This window comes from Mustela nivalis, assembly GCF_964662115.1.
Source record: "Mustela nivalis genome assembly, chromosome: 19".
Lineage (NCBI taxonomy): Eukaryota > Metazoa > Chordata > Mammalia > Carnivora > Mustelidae > Mustela > Mustela nivalis.
In genome coordinates, this window is record NC_139038.1 from 19,752,431 (window position 1) to 19,769,426 (window position 16,996).

The 16,996-nt window shown below is 49.0% G+C and overlaps 1 protein-coding gene across 2 annotated transcripts; it reads right to left on the minus strand.

The window, feature by feature from the left end:
* Positions 1-1,222: 1,222 nt before the first annotated feature.
* AQP8 (aquaporin 8) lies at positions 1,223-15,227 on the minus strand. 2 transcript variants are annotated; one of them, XM_082714739.1, is made up of 7 exons: positions 15,133-15,227; positions 10,176-10,285; positions 7,576-7,829; positions 6,485-6,611; positions 4,680-4,894; positions 2,920-3,054; positions 1,223-1,737 (listed from the first exon to the last, which is right to left on the minus strand). In XM_082714739.1, exons 3-7 carry the CDS (start codon positions 7,815-7,817, stop codon positions 1,689-1,691), a joined length of 768 nt encoding a protein of 255 aa, XP_082570865.1. In that variant the 5' UTR covers positions 7,818-7,829; positions 10,176-10,285; positions 15,133-15,227; the 3' UTR covers positions 1,223-1,688. The 2 variants fall into 2 exon arrangements, with proteins under 2 accessions (XP_082570865.1, XP_082570864.1); XM_082714738.1 differs by lacking the exons at positions 10,176-10,285; positions 15,133-15,227 and adding an exon at positions 7,966-8,119.
* Between the last annotated feature and the right edge of the window lie 1,769 nt (positions 15,228-16,996).

Below are 16,996 nucleotides of genomic sequence, written 5' to 3' on the forward strand. Positions count from 1 at the left end.
TCCTGATCCTGGCATGTGGCACCATGACTCCAGTCTGTGCCCTCCATCTTCCACATGTCTTCTCAGTGTCTCTGGGTCCTTCTCTGTCTCTTCTAAGGACTCCCATTGGATTTTGGGCCCGCCCTAACCCAGCAGGATCTTACCTTGATTGCTTCTTACCTTAATTACATTGCCAAGACCTCATCTCCGCATACAGTCACATTCTGAGGTTCCCGGTGGACGTGGATGTTGGGGGGACACTATTCAACCCACCGTGCTGTCTCAGAGGGTCGTTGTGGGGGTAAATGAGGTAATGCACATAAAGCAGTCTGCAAAGTGCCAAGTTCATAACAAATCATCTATGTTAGCTGTACACATGTGTGCACCCGTGTGTCTGTATGTGTGTACACATGCATGCATTTGTGCGTACAGGTGTGTGTATGTGTGTGCATGCATGTGTGTGTATATAACCATTTTGTTATTTACTAGATTTACCAAAGCCTTATTTCATGACTTATTTAGTCAAATGAAACAGTAACTTTTACTATTTTTCACTCTTTATAAGTGTTCTACTTTGTTTTTCTGGTTTTTGTTTTCATATTATTTCCTCCCTTTGTCTTTTTCTTCTTTCTCTTCTTTTTTAGGTTTATTGCTGTTACTATTCTTCGTTATTTCTTTTCCTCCAAAAACTGCTCTGGCTGTTTGGGCATGTAGCATGTCTGCTTTCTCAGCAGGCAGCCTCAAAGCCTGCTGGTGATTTTCCCCAGTGAGCATTTTCTTCTTTATTTCCTGTTATTATTCATGATACTCCTAGCTCATCCAAAGACCACTGTCTCTCCAGACCTATGCTATGCTACATTATTGATTTCTTCAGGAGAAACTTGCCGCTCTAGCCTGCCCCGATCTCCACCTCACCCCCAGCAGAGTGCCCTGAGTGGACTGGTCCCTGTCCTAGGTAGTACTGGGCACTAACCCAGACCCTGGACTCTGTGTTGGGCATTTCAGCGGGACCCTACAGTCTGTTATCAGAGACTGACTCTGAGTTCCTGGCAGAGCTCCAAGAGGGATCTGGCTGTAAGAGACGGGCTCTGGGGTGGCCTGCATCCTAAGTACCTACCTTGGCAGTGGACTCTAAGCCAGACCCCCTGATAACTAGACTCTAGATGGCTAAGACCCAACCCAGACTTCTGCTTTCTTTCCAGCAATGCTCATTTTTGAAATGGAAAAGCAAGTCCACACCAAAGGAAATACTGGACTATTTATTGCAAAGCTAGACTGGCAGCTCAGGGAGCAAGGAAACAGTGCACAGCAGGCCCTTCTGTAACAGAGGTGTTGGGGACCAGGCAAAAGGAGAAAGAAAGGGGGAGAGAGAAAGGAACTCATACGTAAACAGCCACGTCTTCCAACTGCTCTTCTGCTCCTGGGAGCTTCCCGATCAAGAAAAACCCCTCAAACCCCTCTGATTTGCGGTGCTGGGCAGGGCTGGCAATGCGCTCCCCAGGCTGGGGTCTCTGATGAGCACAAATGTATTCAGAGAACGTAGAGCATCCTCAGAACTTGGCAGCAGTGCGTCATCTGGGAGGCCAGGCACACGTAGGGGGAAGGAGGTGGGCAGCTCCTCTGGGCTTCTGTCCCAGCAGGAAATGCAGGAGGTAGCCCGTCTGTAACCCGGGGGCCACCTGGGCCGCAGGAACATCACCAGCTTGGAGTCACCGTCCCTTTAGTATTAGGCGGGTCTTCCCATCTCCAATGAAGAGCCTACAGAAAAATGGCCCAGTGAGGTCTCCAGTCCTCTGAGGGGAGAGACCCAGCCCTTCGCCAAAGGTCTCCAGGCCCAGAATTCTCCAGAGAGATGCTATCCTTTCCAGCCTCAATAGTCAATTCCCCTTGGGGAAAGGGAGAATCTCCTTCCTGTGTTCCAGCTCTTTCCCTGAAGATTCTCACCTCTGCCGCTCCGAAAGCAATAGACAGACAATTATCAGGCTTAGCCAGGACTGAGGATGGGCAGTGATGGCAGACACCCTACACCAGCCCAGCGACTGTGCTCTCCCAGACTGTGGGAGGAAGGTCCAGCTTGTATCAGATCCAGACCCTAGTCCCCACATGACCTGGAGCAGAAATGACAGGACCCTACAGACTTTGGAGGGTCACAACAGGAGAGTTCAGGGAGAAGCAGTCCAGTAGATACGATCCTTCTGCTAATACCAAACTCATCACCCACCACAGGATGCTATGGAGCACTGTTTACACTGTAGTTCATGTGAACGGCACCTACTAGCAGGCAGGCTCTTGGAGGCACCATGTACATGGTTTTCTCTGTGGATGGGGCTCCCTGGAGTTGTACGACAGCCCCGTGAGGAACCACTCCTCCCCCTCTCTTGGTGCACAGGCTTGTGCAGGGAAGGCTGATCTTGTCCTGACTCCAGACACAGCCAATAAGCCTGCCTGACCCTCCCCAGTGATGGATTCAGAGGTGGACATGTCCCAAGCTGGGCCAGTCCAAACCAGTGAACACCAGACCCTGGACTTTTGCTAGAGGCTTTGTTCTAGTGGAACTAGAACGAAGTTCTAGTCATTAAGTGCTGGGATATAAGCCTAGAGTTCCTGGTGAGCATCTCAGCTTCTCCTGGAGAGCCTCTCAGAGCATGAGCCCTGGGAAAGAACAAGGCCTAAAGACCTGGCCTGAGCACCCTCCTAAAGCCAGAGCCACCTGTGAACTTTTCAGTTCTGTGAGCCAGTCAGTTCCCACTTGTGACATAAACTGTGTGGAGAGGGATTTCTGCCTCTTACAACCAAAAGTCCCAGAGCCAAAATCTTTGCTTCTGAAGAAGCCTCCCTCTTCCCTTCTTTAACCCCAAGTGAGATTCTAGCCCTGGACACTCTGGGAATCACCACCAGGAGCCCATCAGAGGGGCTAGTGACCCAGGGTCACACTCCTACCTGATGAGCATTCCTACGAGCAGACTGGCCAGGAGTGGGCCCAACCAGTAGATCCAGTGGAAGTCCCAGTGATTGGCCACCACGGCAGGTCCAAAGGCACGAGCAGGATTCATGCAGGCTCCAGACACGGCCCCCCTGCAAACACCCAGCCACTCGGTCACCAGGATCCCAGCCAGGCCCCAACTTACATCAAGTTCATTACCACAAATAGGCCTACGTCACAGAGCACCCAGGAACCCTCTTGAAGCCAGCATATTGTGGGGCTCTGATCCCAAAGAAGGCACAGGTGAAGAGACTGTTAGCACCAGGAAGTGAAAAGCTTGTCTGTCACTCCTCACACACCCTTCTAGAACTATAGCCAGCAGGGAGTGTTCAGAGATGACAGGCAAAGACGATGGATCTAGGTCCTTACAATGTTGAAAAAGCAGCCGTCAGCCATGTGAACTTTGGGGTCAAGCTGACCAGGATTCAAAACCCAGCCCAGGGCGCCTGGGTGGCTCAGTGGGTTAAGCCGCTGCCTTCGGCTCGGGTCATGATCTCAGGGTCCTGGGATCGAGTCCCGCATCGGGCTCTCTGCTCAGCAGGGAGCCTGCTTCCTCCTCTCTCTCTCTCTCTCTGCCTACTTGTAATCTCTCTCTGTCAAATAAATAAATAAAATCTTTTAAAAAAAAAAAAAACCCAGCCCAGCTATTTCTAGCTGTGTGGCCTTTACTGAACCCCTCTGTGTTTCCATGAACCCACCTCATAGGCTGTCACCAGGAGTGAATGAAGTCGTGCCTTTATGACCTGTGACTCATGTGTAATTCGTGTACAAGTGTTTCATCTGGCTAACCCAGTTGAGACCCTTGTTATGCTACAAGCTTGGGGCCCAGAGTCTCCTACAAGAAGTGGGGCTGTTCTCCAGGAACTCCTCTCCAGTTATGGTGTCTGTATCCTTGCCCCGTTCAATCCGCGCCCAGACGGGGAGTCGAAAGGGCGAGTCAGTTGGCTCAGAATGAACCAGTGGCCACTAGGAGGCAGCAAAGCACCGCTGTAGCTTTACACATCCCTTGCGCCCTTCTCCCCCACCCCCAAACCCACCCCGTTCCCCAGATTCCGCCTCCGAACCAAAGGATGGCAGGAGGGTGTGCGGCAGAGCCAGGAAAGGCTAGACTGTTCTGCGTCCAAGAGGAAGGAAGCAGGTGGACATTAGGAAGGGGCTCCCTTGTTCCCTTTACCAGGAGATTTGGGCTCTTGTCCCACATCTGTCCCTTAATTTGCCACTGTCCACGTGTCCTCTCTGAGCTCCTCATATATAAAATGGGAGAAATAATCCCTGACCCAAGCTTGTTTCCTCAGCCCCTTCGTGGGTCGCCCTGAGGGGCTATGCCTGAATGAGTTAAAGGGTGTGGAAGCTCTGTGTGAGTCCGAGGCAAAAGCCTGGCTGCCCATTGGCTGAACAAGCCAGCCCACAGAAACGTTTTACTGATGCTACAGAAAAATGGAAAAGCTCACATAAGAAGGCAGGCTTCCGACTTCCCTGGAATGATGTTGGAAGGGTCACCGGAGACCCACATTCCCTCACAGCAACTTCTAGAGGTGAACAACGGTGTCTCCTTCAATACGCCAGGCCTCACCACTCCCTGTTGTCTGCAAATGCCTGCCCACTTCCTCTTGTTTGCATCACCTCCGTGGCCCCTGTCAGTAACCGAGTCTGGGACCCTCAGGTAAGCGCTGCACGCCTGACCTCCCCCAGGGCCAGAGGTTGGCCCAGAACTCACCCTGCCAGGATGTCCACAGTGACGGCAAAGCCGATGGAGAACGGAGCCAGAGGGCCCTGTGTCTTCGGGTTGATGGCGCCCATGCATACGGCCAGGGCCAGCAGTGTCGTCAGGATGAGCTCCGCCACCACTGCCCCCACCACCTGCCCCGACTCCTGGACTGTCACAAAGGCCGCCCCAGATGCATTCCAGAACCTCTCTTCAGGACTCACCGCCTGCGGAGAGCAGGAGCTGCCTCAGGGTGGTCAGGGAGCAGGCTGGGAGCTAAGGGGACGGGGCTCGAAGCGCATGCCCCCCACCCTCAGAGCAGTGACGGGGTCTGTCCAATCCACTGCAGTTTTTACTGTGTGGCCCAGTGAGGGCCACTGGACTTCTCTGAGCTTCCTTTCGCTCATCTGTAAAATGGGATCACCCAGCAGTAGCTGCAGGCATTATGGGCCCGAAGCTTAAGTAACTAGATGAACTTCTTTGAGAAAAAGAATACAAAAATGCCTTACTCAGCAAACTTTGTAAACCTCTCCGGCCAGATGAAGCCACTGCCGGTGCCCCCGTCAGGCCCCTTGGAAGAGATGAGGGAACCTGATGCCAAAGCCCCATGAGCTTCACAGGAAATGAGCCCCAGGGGTCATCCTGGCCCTTGGAGCGGGAAGATGGCAAAGCAAGCTTTTGGACCCTGGACCTAGATCTGGACTCCACTGCTCACCAGTGTGGCTGAACTTGGGCCTAACCGGTGCCTGCGTTTCCTCCCCCATAAAATGGGGGCACTGATCATCAGAGCTCCCAGCAGCAGCAGCAGGTGCCCTCTAAGAACTGACTGCAGCTTCCTGGGACATCACCGGGAGATTTAACGAGACAAGATGTGCAAACCGCTTCACAGGAAGGGTGTGCTCAGTGACCAGAGCTTCTGCCCTGCACTGCTCACTATTGTGTGGGGCAAGTTTGCAAGCGGCCCAGACGGAGGGAGGCCTGGGAGATGGGTCTCCCTGGAGGACCAGAGCGGGAAGGTCCAGGCCCCATTCTGCTCACAGGGGTGGGGGTGGGGGGTGTCTCAGAGGGAGACACGGCGAGACCAGGGCAGGGAGATAGCAAACTGGAACTAGAGACCAAAGTTTGCAATGGGCCAGTGCTTAGAGCTACAGACCAAACCCCAGCCAGGCTGACAGGAAGCCCTTCTCCCCACACCCCACGCCCCCTAAAACATATGCCTACAAGGGCTACATTTTGAAGGGCCCCTAGTTGGATGGAGACTTAGCAGCAACAGGGAAGGAAGAAAGAAAAGGGAAGGAGGCAGGAAAGCAGGGAAGGACAAAGGAAATGAGTCCGTCCGGGGAGTTGTGTTTGCAGCTGTGAATCTTCTGTGGGGGGGAGGAGAAGCCGGCTGTCCCGGTGCGAGAGAAGGTTCCAGACATAAACTGAATGCCATCTCCCATCACAGGTAGAGGAACTCTGTTTAAAGGTATGCAGCCTGGAGAACAGTCAGAGAAGTTAGACCAGGAGTTTCTGAAGGAGAGTAACTCTCAATTTGTAGAATGAATGAACAGGAGAATGAATGGATGAATGAATGAAATGGTCTCAGGAAGAGAAACTTCATGCCCCCAATTCTTTCTGGTCTGTCCAGGGAAGGGCTATGTCCAGAGATGAATAGAACAGGGTGTGTTTGGAGAGAACCAAAGGGCCCCTTCCTGGGAGAAAAGGACCCACCCAAACCCGCTGGAGGAAAATCCCATGGGAAAAGAGCTGGGCACCTCCCACTCCCCACACCCTCACCACACTCCACCAACCCAGCCCCCAGGAGAAGCACCCACCTTGGCCAAGGCGGCCCCAATCAGCCCCCCACATAGTTGGGAGATCCAGTAGGGAAGGAGCATCACCAGGTTGAGGCCTCCGATCAGCGTCGCTGCCAGGGACACCGCAGGATTGAAGTGTCCACCACTATCACCCACAAAAGCAGAAGGGAGCCTGAGACCAAGGTCTGGGCCGGCTCCCCCAAGAGAATGCCCAGCTGGTACCCCAGGCTGGCCTTGCAGTGCAGCAGTGAGTCCAGGACCTTGCCTGAGTGGAAAACAGGCACCAGATCCCACCCATTTTCCCTGAGGTACCAGGTGGTGGGGCAAGGGATGTGGGTGAGGGCCGGGGAGGGCAGCCCCCTTCCTGACCTACAGCCAGGCCCCAGGGTGCCCAGAGGAAGAGCATGGGGGGTGACCAGCCCTCTACTCCTTCCAGACTCACTCAGAGCTCCAGCCCTTGGGAGATGCAACCACCAGTCAGAATGAGACCCCCACCTCCAGATTAGTGGACACAGAGAGGTATCCTGGCCTCCCCTTAAAAAAAACTCCCAAGTGGCTAAACTCTGATTGTCCCCTGACTGGAGTAAAACCCTTTCCCCATGTCGACCACACAGTGACCAAGCACTTGGCGTGGGCTAAGCTCTCTCTGTCATGTAATTCCCACACCGCCCCGCTGGGCCTTGTCTCCCACCTCTGCCGCGTACTGACCACAGAGCCTTGGACAAGTCACATGGCCTTTCCTAGTTACACCAGTAAAATGGGAATAGTAGTAGAAACTACCCCCAAGGGGTTGTTGTGAGAATTCACTGAGTTCTGTGACTGGCCCTTGGCTGCATTGACTTCGTGTGGGCTTGAGAAAAAATAATGTAAAAAAACCCCTCTCTTCTTCCCTTACTTGGGGTTTGGAGGGGGACTTACCCAAAGCCACAGAGTTCACGGGCTGCAGAGATAGGATCCGAACTCGGGCAGCCTGACTCCCCACTGCATACTCCTATCTACAGTGCTCTTAGAACCCCAGGTTCCTGCCCAGGGTCCCTGCCGATAGCCTTGCTCCCCACCCCCGGGGCCGCCCAGATTAGCCCAGACTGATGGCTTAGAGCTGGTCTTACCTGATATTCCCCAGGGTGGCGATGAGGAGGCCCAGGGCCAGCCCGTGCGCCAGGGCCGGCTGCAGCAGCCCTGTGTCTGTCCCGTTCTCGATGACCGACAGGCAGCCGATGAAGATGAAGAGGGCAGAGCCCAGCAGTTCCGCCAGACAGGGCTGCAGGAACCGCTCGTACCAGGACCCACGACACCTGCCCCCCATGCTTAGCTCCTTCGCCTTGCCACTGCCAAATGCACAGTCACACATAGACACAGCTGCCTGTGGTAGGAAAAAGTGGGTGGGCACAGGTGGGCGGAGCGCCCCAAAAGAAGCCCCCAGCACCCCAGCCTTGAATCGAGTCTCAGCACCCTCTTGCACGGCCAGGTGGCAGGGGCAGCAGCCGGCAGTGGCTCACCTCTGCAGACATCAGGGCCAAAGTGACCTGGAACGTGCTCGTGCCTAAGCTGCCTGGGAAACCTGCGCCTGCTCTTCTGGACACTCTTATCTCCGGGACCGGGCTGCTGATCTTGCTTCAGACTCTGTCTCTTTTAAAGGGCTGCAGAGGCTCCCCGAGGGTGCCAAGAAAGCAATAAAGGACTGTGGGAGGTGGCCCTGGGGCCCAGAAAAGGATTTTTTTTTTTTTAATCTTAACTGGGCAGGGCCAGGGATGGCCAAGGATTGCTGAGGTTTCTGCCAATGAGGGGAAAAGGCACATCACCTGGAGAGCACTCCAGGCCATCCCCGACAGGTGACGGAGGGCCCAGTGCCCCCCAGCCCCCTGTGGTCACCCTCAGGGTCCTCCAGCATGTGGGCAGGAGGAGGACCCCAGTGGGTTGGGGCTGTGCCTGGGGTACACTGGCGAGATCGTCTTCAGTGATTTTTTTCCACGGATTCCCTCAGACACCTCCTCATATCTCAACCCCTACACTCACTCACCCTCAAAGCCTGATCCAGGACTGAGCGTGTGGACGGATGACGACGTCCCCTGATGGTCAGAGGCAGCTGAGGCGACACCGTGTGCCACAGCATAGCCTGCAGGCTTTGGAAACAGGTGCCTGGACTGCAGTCCCAATTCTGCTGCCGGTGGTTGTGAAACATTTCTGCTGTGGACGGCGTAGCAGTATGAGCAGCATGGGATTGTGTGTGGTTTGAATGAGTTAACATAAAAAAGAGCTTATGACAGTGCCAGACACATGAGCAACACAATAACAGCATCTACTAATTAAGAATATAGATTTATGGGGGAGCCTGGGTGGCTCAGTAGATTAAAGCTTCTGCCTTCGGCTCAGGTCATGATCCCACTGTCCTGGGATTGAGCCCTGCATTGGGCTCTCTGCTCAGCAGGGAGCCCGCTTCTCTCTCTCTGCCTGCCTTTCTGCCTACTTGTGATCTCCGTCTGCAAATAAATAAATAAAATCTTAAAAAATATATAGATTTATGTTTATATATTTCTATCTATTGAGCAATTTCTACATGCTTTCTACCTATGTAGTATCTCATTTAAACCTCACAGCAACCCTGTGAGGTGGTACTATTTTTATAGCTTGTTATACACGGGGAAGTGGAAATTTAGGAAAGTTATGTTTCCCAGGGTCACATCAGTTTTGTGATTGCAAAACGGGTGGGTTAAGTCACAAAGGACAAATACTGCCTGATTCCACTCATATGAGGTCCCTGGAGCAGTAAGATTCATAGAGATTAGAAAGTAGGTGGTGGTTGCCAGGGGTTAGGAATTGGGGAGTTGTTTAATGGGTACAGAGTTGCAGTTTGGGAAGGTGAAAAATTTCTAGAGATGGATGATTGCACAATATGAATATAGTAAATGCCACTGAACTATATGCTTAAAAGTGATTGAAATGGTAAATTTTATGTTGTGTGTATTTTACCACAATTCGGGGTGGAAAAAGCCTTGAGGGTTAAGCCACTGCAGTCTACTGCCTTTCTAAGATGAATAGATGGATAGATGGATGACGGAGGAAGAGAAAGAGAGAAGGAAGCAAGAAGCAAGGGAGGGTGGGACAGAGGAGGAATGGGGCAGGGGCAGCGGAAGGAAAGGAGAGAGATGGGTTTCTTTATGCATCACTCAATAAATATTTAAATATTAAATAAATATTAAATATTAGAACTAGTTCTAAGAGCTAACTGGAAAGGTGGCTATGACTAAAACAGGCAAAGATTCTTTCAGTGCTCCTGAGTATTATCTCAGTGCCTTTCTGTACAGATAGGGATGCACGGAGAAACAGGTCAGCGATAAAAGAACATAATGGAAATGTCTACTGTCTATTGACCGCACACTGTGCTAAGCCCCCCGCATCTATTCACAACAACCTTGTGATTTCTCATCCCTATCTTCAGATGATAAAATCAAGGCAAGGAGAAGTCGAAAAATTGCCCAAGGTTGTGTAGATAAAAAGTATCTCTTTTAGGACAGAGAAGACTCATCAAGGGCATGACAGTTTGCTGAAAGCTCTTTTCAGCTGGAGGCTCCAGAATGTAGCCCCTCTTTTGAATATCTGCACATCTCGGGTAGTTCCCTCCTCTGCACCCACAGCCCACCATACGCGATGTCTCTTCGACCCTTCCTCCTGTGTCCCTGCAAACGGCAACACGAGACAACAGCCCAACCTTCAGCTTCCCCCATCTTCTTCATGCTTTGTCCCAGTCCTGCCAAGAGCTGCTTCGAGAACATTTCTCTCCTGGTTTCACCCAGGCCTCCATCAGTTCTTGCTTAGTCTCTTGAAAAAAAAAAAAAAAAAATCAAATGGTCATGACACAGCTGCCAGGGTCTAGGCCCCACACCGGCCCCCCCACCATGCAGTCCATCGCTTAACATTTACAGTCACCGCAGGAGGTGGGAACTCCCAGCTGGGCCTGTTCTAACCCCTCATCTGGACCCCTAGGTTCACCCATTTTAATCTGTTCCTCTTGTACTGGGAGCCAGAAGGCCACAGTTGGGCACGTGGGTCCAGGTGGGGGGCTCAGCCCTCTCTGCCTTTGCCTGCTGGCTTCTCCTTCAGCCTTTTCAAGAAGAAAAAAACTTTTCTTCTTGAAAAGTGGGCTAATGGTGCTCCCCAACCCCACAAGGTAGTTGTGTATATTAAATGAGACCGTGCCCCGAGCACAGCGCCCAATTCAGAGCAGGTGCCCCATCAATAATCCCTATTATTACGTTTTGTCGGAGTACCTTTTCATCAGAGCAGGCTCGTCCATGCAACAAAGAGCCCAGCGTTTTGATGGCTTCACATAATGCATATTGATTCCCTGTTGACAGAATAGTTCATAGCAGGCCCTTTATGACATGGTGACTTAGAGATCTAAGCCACTGCCACCATGGGGACCCACCATCTAGGTCACCAGCCAGCAGATGGGGGAAAGGGAAGAGGTAGAGAGGGTTGTGCTGGACGCTTTTATGAGCTAGGCCTAAAGTGGCAAATAGTACTTTCATGGATATTGGATTGACGAGAACTCAGGCCTGTGACTTCACCTGACCACAAAAGAGTCTGCGAAATGTAGTCTAACCATGTGTGCAGGAGGAAAAAGAAAGGTGTTCGGTGAGCCCTGGAGATTTTTTGCCCCGTGACAGTGACTGTTGTGGGGCTCCCCAGACTGTCCGCCTCATCATGTCCTTCCCTGCACTGAAAGCTTTCGGCCCTTCCTGTGGCTTCCAGGACAAAACCAAACCCCCAGAGCCAGCCGCAGAGGCTGTGAGTCCTGATGTGGGAAACAAAGGCAGAAGAGAAATTATTAAATTTGCTGACTACCTACAGCCCACTGACAAGTCCTCAAAACAGGCAGAGTGACATTCCTCTAGGGGCTCAGCTGCCTCAATGTTGATTGCTGAGGGCAAAAGGCAATCTGAGTCCAACCCCCATGGACCTGTGAGTCTATTTTAACGTACAAAAATTCCTTTGGAAACTTCCTTTATCTCTACTGCCCAAGATACATGCTGGCAATCATCTCCCAAGCATATGACCCTCTGATACAAATCTGAAGGGTCTCATGATGGAGTTTTTGTTAAACAGTAATAAATGACATTTTCCCAACCAGAGCTAGCCCCCTCAGGATCCTGGAAACCTTGTTTCCAGAATACCTGGGAGACTTGCACTATCCCTAACCCCCTACCAACTTGAAAGTATATAATGGGTCATTCCTCAGGACCCCAGTGCTGCTCTTTCTGCCCAGAGGTCCTGTCCTCGTGCCTTTTTTTTTTTTTTTTAAGATTTTATTTACTTATTTGACAGAGAGAGAGAGAGAGAGAGCACAAGCAGGGGGAGTGGCAGACAGAGGGAGAAGCAGGCTCCTTGCTGAGCAGAGAGTCCGGTCCGGGACTCAATCCCAGGACTCTGGGATCATGATCTGAGCCAAAGGCAGAGGCTTTAACCCACTGAGCCACCCAGGCGTGCCCCTGTTCTTGTGCTTTAATAAAACCACCTTTTTGCACCAAAGACATCTCAAGAATTCCTTCTTGGCCACTGGCTTCGAACCCTAACATATTTCCTACATCAAGTCTTACCCCTGGCTCATCTCCTGCCACATGAGCCCTAAATAATGTGTCAGAACGAGCCAGGTGCCCGCACCCCTCCCTGTGTATGCTGTTCCCCCTATTTGGAGTCCTGTTTTGCCCTGTGGGCCAGCTTCTACTCCACATTCAAATCTCAGATCAGGCAACCACCTTTTCAGTCTTCCAATCCCAGGTCTGGTTGACTTGACCAAGGCCTCTCAATTTGATTCCTGCTTAGTTCAAGAAGTCTCTGCAACTGAGGCACCTGTCTGCCATCCACCACCAGGTCCAGATGGAGTATAAAAGCAGGTCTATTTTATCCTGTTGCACTGTCCTTCTTTCCTTTCTCATTTTGATAGCTGCTCTGTGGTGCAAGAATGTGATGCTGGCACCATGGCAGCTATCTTGAGACCATGAGGTACAACTTACCAGAAGGGCAGATCTTTGATGATATCACCAAGCCCCCAGACTAACCCCAAGATCAACTACTTCTGGCTTTCTTGTTAAATAAACCTGTACTTCCCAGACTGTGTACCAGGGCACACCAGGGAGCTGCACTGAACTCACAGAGGGACTACAGGGTATTATAAAATTTCAAAGGAAATATAATGATGCTCAATATCTGTCAGACAGCACATGAATGACTAGCTCAAGGTTGTTCAAAGTTGTAATATTAAATGGCCCTACATTCCTTCCAATAACATCATGTCTTTGCAAAGCTGGTTTTATGGTTTTTTGCCATAATAAAAAGTAAGTACCACATAAAAATCAATGTGGAAGAGGAAAGATAGGTGGTATGTCCAATCTGATTTCAAGGGCACTGGGCTGTGCCTAAAGGTACACACATCCCACCTGCAGTATGTAAGAATGGAAGTTATTTATGAACTCAATTCAACCGAGTTATTTACAGTCATTTGAGAATGAAATAAAAATATAAAATGTTTTTCCTTTCAATATATGTGTATTATTTTTTTCAAAAGGCTACTAAGTTGTTTGGACATGAATACTTATACTACGTTTTGGGGACCTGTTCATTTAATAAATAGGACTACTAGGTCTTCCCTTCGGCCCAGGAATGGCATAAACCAAGAAAGTCTGGGAGCCTCTGAAATAAAATGTCCTGTTTTGAGAACTGGGAGTTGAGTTTCCTATCACTGGTAGCAGAGAACGTTTTCAACTGATACACTCCCTCCCAAAATCCTGACCAAACTAGGCTTTCAACTTAATGATTTCTTCTTGAAACCAGCCACTATTTTTTTTTTAAAGATTTTATTTATTTATTTGACAGGCAGAGATTACATGTAGGCAGAGATGCAGGCAGAGAGGGGGAAGCAAGCTCCCCGCTGAGCAGAGAGCCCAATGCGGGGCTCGATCCCAGGACCCTGAGATAATGACCAGAGCCAAAGGCAGAGGCTTAACCCACTGAGCCACGCAGGTGCCCCCAAGCTGCTATTTTTAATGCAGATGCTTGACAATTCAGGCTGATCCTGTGACGGGCAGTCAATGCAACTTAGAGCAGAACCTCTCAGCCTCTTTGAAGCAGTGGCTTTTTTTCAGCGTACAGTTATTTGGAGCTTAGGGCAACATACTTGTTGGAAAGGAGTCTAGTCTGTGCCCTTTCTCTCTGTTGAGCGGTGGGTTTTGTTTGAACCTGAGCCTGTTCTTTTCTTATTGTAGCCACCAGCACCCTGTTTTCTCCCTGACAGTGTCAAGTTCAAATATTATTGTCTTTTTTAAAAGATTTTATTTATTTATTTGAGAGAGAGGGAGCAAACAGGGGGACAGAGAGGGAGAAGCAGACTCCCCAGGAAGCAGGGAGCCTGACTCGGGGCTGGCTCCCATGACCCTGAGATCATGACCTGAGTGAAAACCAAGAGTTGAGTCTTAAATGACTGAGCCACCCAGGTGCCCCCAGACATTGATGTCTTTTGAGTTACTGGTAACCAGACATCGGACATGTTGGTTATTTAGAGCCTTTTACAGCAGGAGGGCATCAAACTAAGCACCCTATGAAGTCTCGTTGGTAAGCATTCATTTGTCACCATCTGTTTATGCCCAACAATAATTAAAATGGTCGAGTAAGGGCCACCATTTACTAAGGACCTCCTGTGAACTGGGACCTTGAGCTTAACCCACATGCACGATCTTGTCTTTTTTTGCTTCTACTGTTATCCTTTTGTCTATTCTCCAAATTAAATATCTCTATTAGGAAGGAAAGTCAAATGACCAGCAAACATGAAAAGATATTCAATCTCTCTAATATCCAGAAAAAAACCAATTCAACCGAAAGCAAAAGAATAGGAATTTTAAAAAGCTGATTAACACCCAAAGCTGACAGCCGGGACAATAGGCCAGCTCTTGCATTGCTGGTGGAAATGTGAATGGCTACCATAGTTTGTAACACAATCTTGTAATATTTATCAAATATTTAAGTTCACAGACCCAGCAAGCCTCATATTTGAAAGTCGATCCTATAAAAGAAAAGCTCTAGTACATAGGGGTATATGTACAGGAATATTGATTTCATCTTTGTTTATTGTAGAAAATTCTGGGGATTCCCTAAAGGATCACAGTCGTGAAAACAGCTGAACTAAGTAGGAAATACCTGCTCCAGAACGCATGTCACCTTTCAGGGTCCAGAACATTCCATAATTCTATACACCCTCAAGCCTTTGGATGGTCTGTTTCCTTTACCCACAACTGCTCCCTAAATCTGGCAAAATCTTACTCATCCTTCAAGTCTGAACAAAGAGATGATAATTGTAAAGGGAGTAAGGAAGTCTTATGAAAAATGTAAATCATGTGGGCCAGCTAACAATTAGATGAGTGTCACAAAGTGGAAGAAACCAGACCCAAAAGAGCACACGTCATACAATGTGAAGTTCAAAAATAAGCAAAGGACAAGACACATGGAGATTTCCAGAGTGCTGCCACCTTCTGTCTCTTGATCTGGATGCTACCAATAGGATGAGCTCCCCTTAGGAAATTCACTGAGCTGTTATAGTATGTGTGCTTTTCTGTGCGTATATGCCACCTCAACAAAAAGTTAAAAACAAAACCCGTTAGTGTTTAGGAAGTTACCTTCTGGACAAAACCAGGAGGAAATCTGCAGGTCAATCTGTGGTCCCTAGAAGATAGCACAGAATTCAATCTCTTGGTCATGAGCTGTCACATTTTATGCCTATAAAATATAAAAATATGCCCATTTAGAAATTGTTTTTCAAAAAAAAAAAAAAAAGATCAGAAGGCTTCACGACGCCCTTTATTATTCCAGTCATTGAAATTGTTCTCAATGACAACAAAGGTTAGGGGTCAGCGAGCCCTATCCCAGACGTTATAGGGAGCACTTCACAAACATGACCCTGCTAACTCCTCACTCTTCACGGCAATCTTGTGAGGCCGGGACTGTCCTCATTTGGTGGATGAGGAAACCAAAGTTCAAAGACCTGAACTTTGGTCTTTGAACTTCAACTCACTGAAGGTCGTAAGTAACTGCGCTCAGAATCAGTTTGCTAACTGGAGAGCCTACACTTTTCATCTCTACAAGAGGTAAATTATCTCAGGGTGCCCGGGTGGTTCTGTTGTTTAAGCATCTGCCTTCAGCTCAGGGTCCTCATTTTAGGATCCTGGGATCAAGCCCCACCTCAGACTCCCTGCTCATTGGGGAGCTTGCTTCTCCCTCTCCCTCTCTGGTTTGTGCTCTCTCTTGACCATTCTATATCAAATAAAGAAATGAGATCTTTTTTAAAAAGAAGTAAGCTAACTCAAAACAAAAACCAGAAGTATGTTTTGGATTTTTAAAAACTATTTCTTACACAGCTTTACTAAAGTATAGTAATTTATAGACAATAAATTATACACATTTAAATGTATTACATAAATTAAATTACACATTTAAAAAAAAGATTTTATTTATTTATTTGACAGAGAAAGATCACAAGTAGGCAGAGAGGCAAGCACAGAGAGAGAGGAAGAAGCAGGCTCCCTGGTGAGCAGAGAGCCCCATGTGGGGCTCGATCCCAGGACCCTGGAATCATGACCTGAGCCGAAGGCAGAGGCTTTAACCCACTGAGCCACCCAGGCGCCCCTAAATTACACACATTTAAAGTAAACAGCTGTTTTGATGTATGTATCCACCATGAGACCATCATCATAAAAACATATGTATCATCCCCAACAGTTCCCTCGTGACCCTGTTCTTGTCTGTAGGCAATCACGAATCCATTTTCTGCCTCTATAAATGGGTCCAAGAGAAAAAAAAAATGAGTCCGAGTTTTCCAGAATTTCCCATAAGTGAAATCAACCAGTATGTGCTCTATTTTATCTGGCTTTTTTCCCTGGCTGTATCTATGTTAGATTTTTCACATATCCAGCATGTACAAAGTCCTCTGTATGATTATACTGCAACCTCTTACCCACTTACCTGAGGATGGACTTGGTCCCAGCTTTGAGATGCTGCCAATAAAGCTGTTACGAACATTTCTGTCACAAGTCTTTTGGTGACGTGTGCTTTCATTTCTCTTGAGGGACTACTAAGTGCAGAATGGTGGGTGTGAATTTAACTTTTAAGAAACGGCCACACTGTTTTCCAGAATGGATGTATTTTCCCACCTACAGTGTCTGCGCCTTCTGGTGCCTCCTTATTCTCACCAACAGTGGGAATGACCAGTCTCGGAATTTAGACATTCTATTTTGAACCAATTGTGACTCATTTTGTTGAACATTTTCTTTTCTCATGAGCCTAATACCACCAGCATGTCTTCTTTGCTGAAATGCCTGTTCGAATCTTGAGAGCCCATATTTTAAAATTTTGATTCTTCATTTTCTTATTATTGAGTTTCGGGAATACTCTGGGTATAAGTTCTTTTTCAATTTTATGTGTGGCAATATTTTCTCCAAGTCTGAGGCTTGTCTTTAGCATTGAAAATTTACCATTTTAACCATC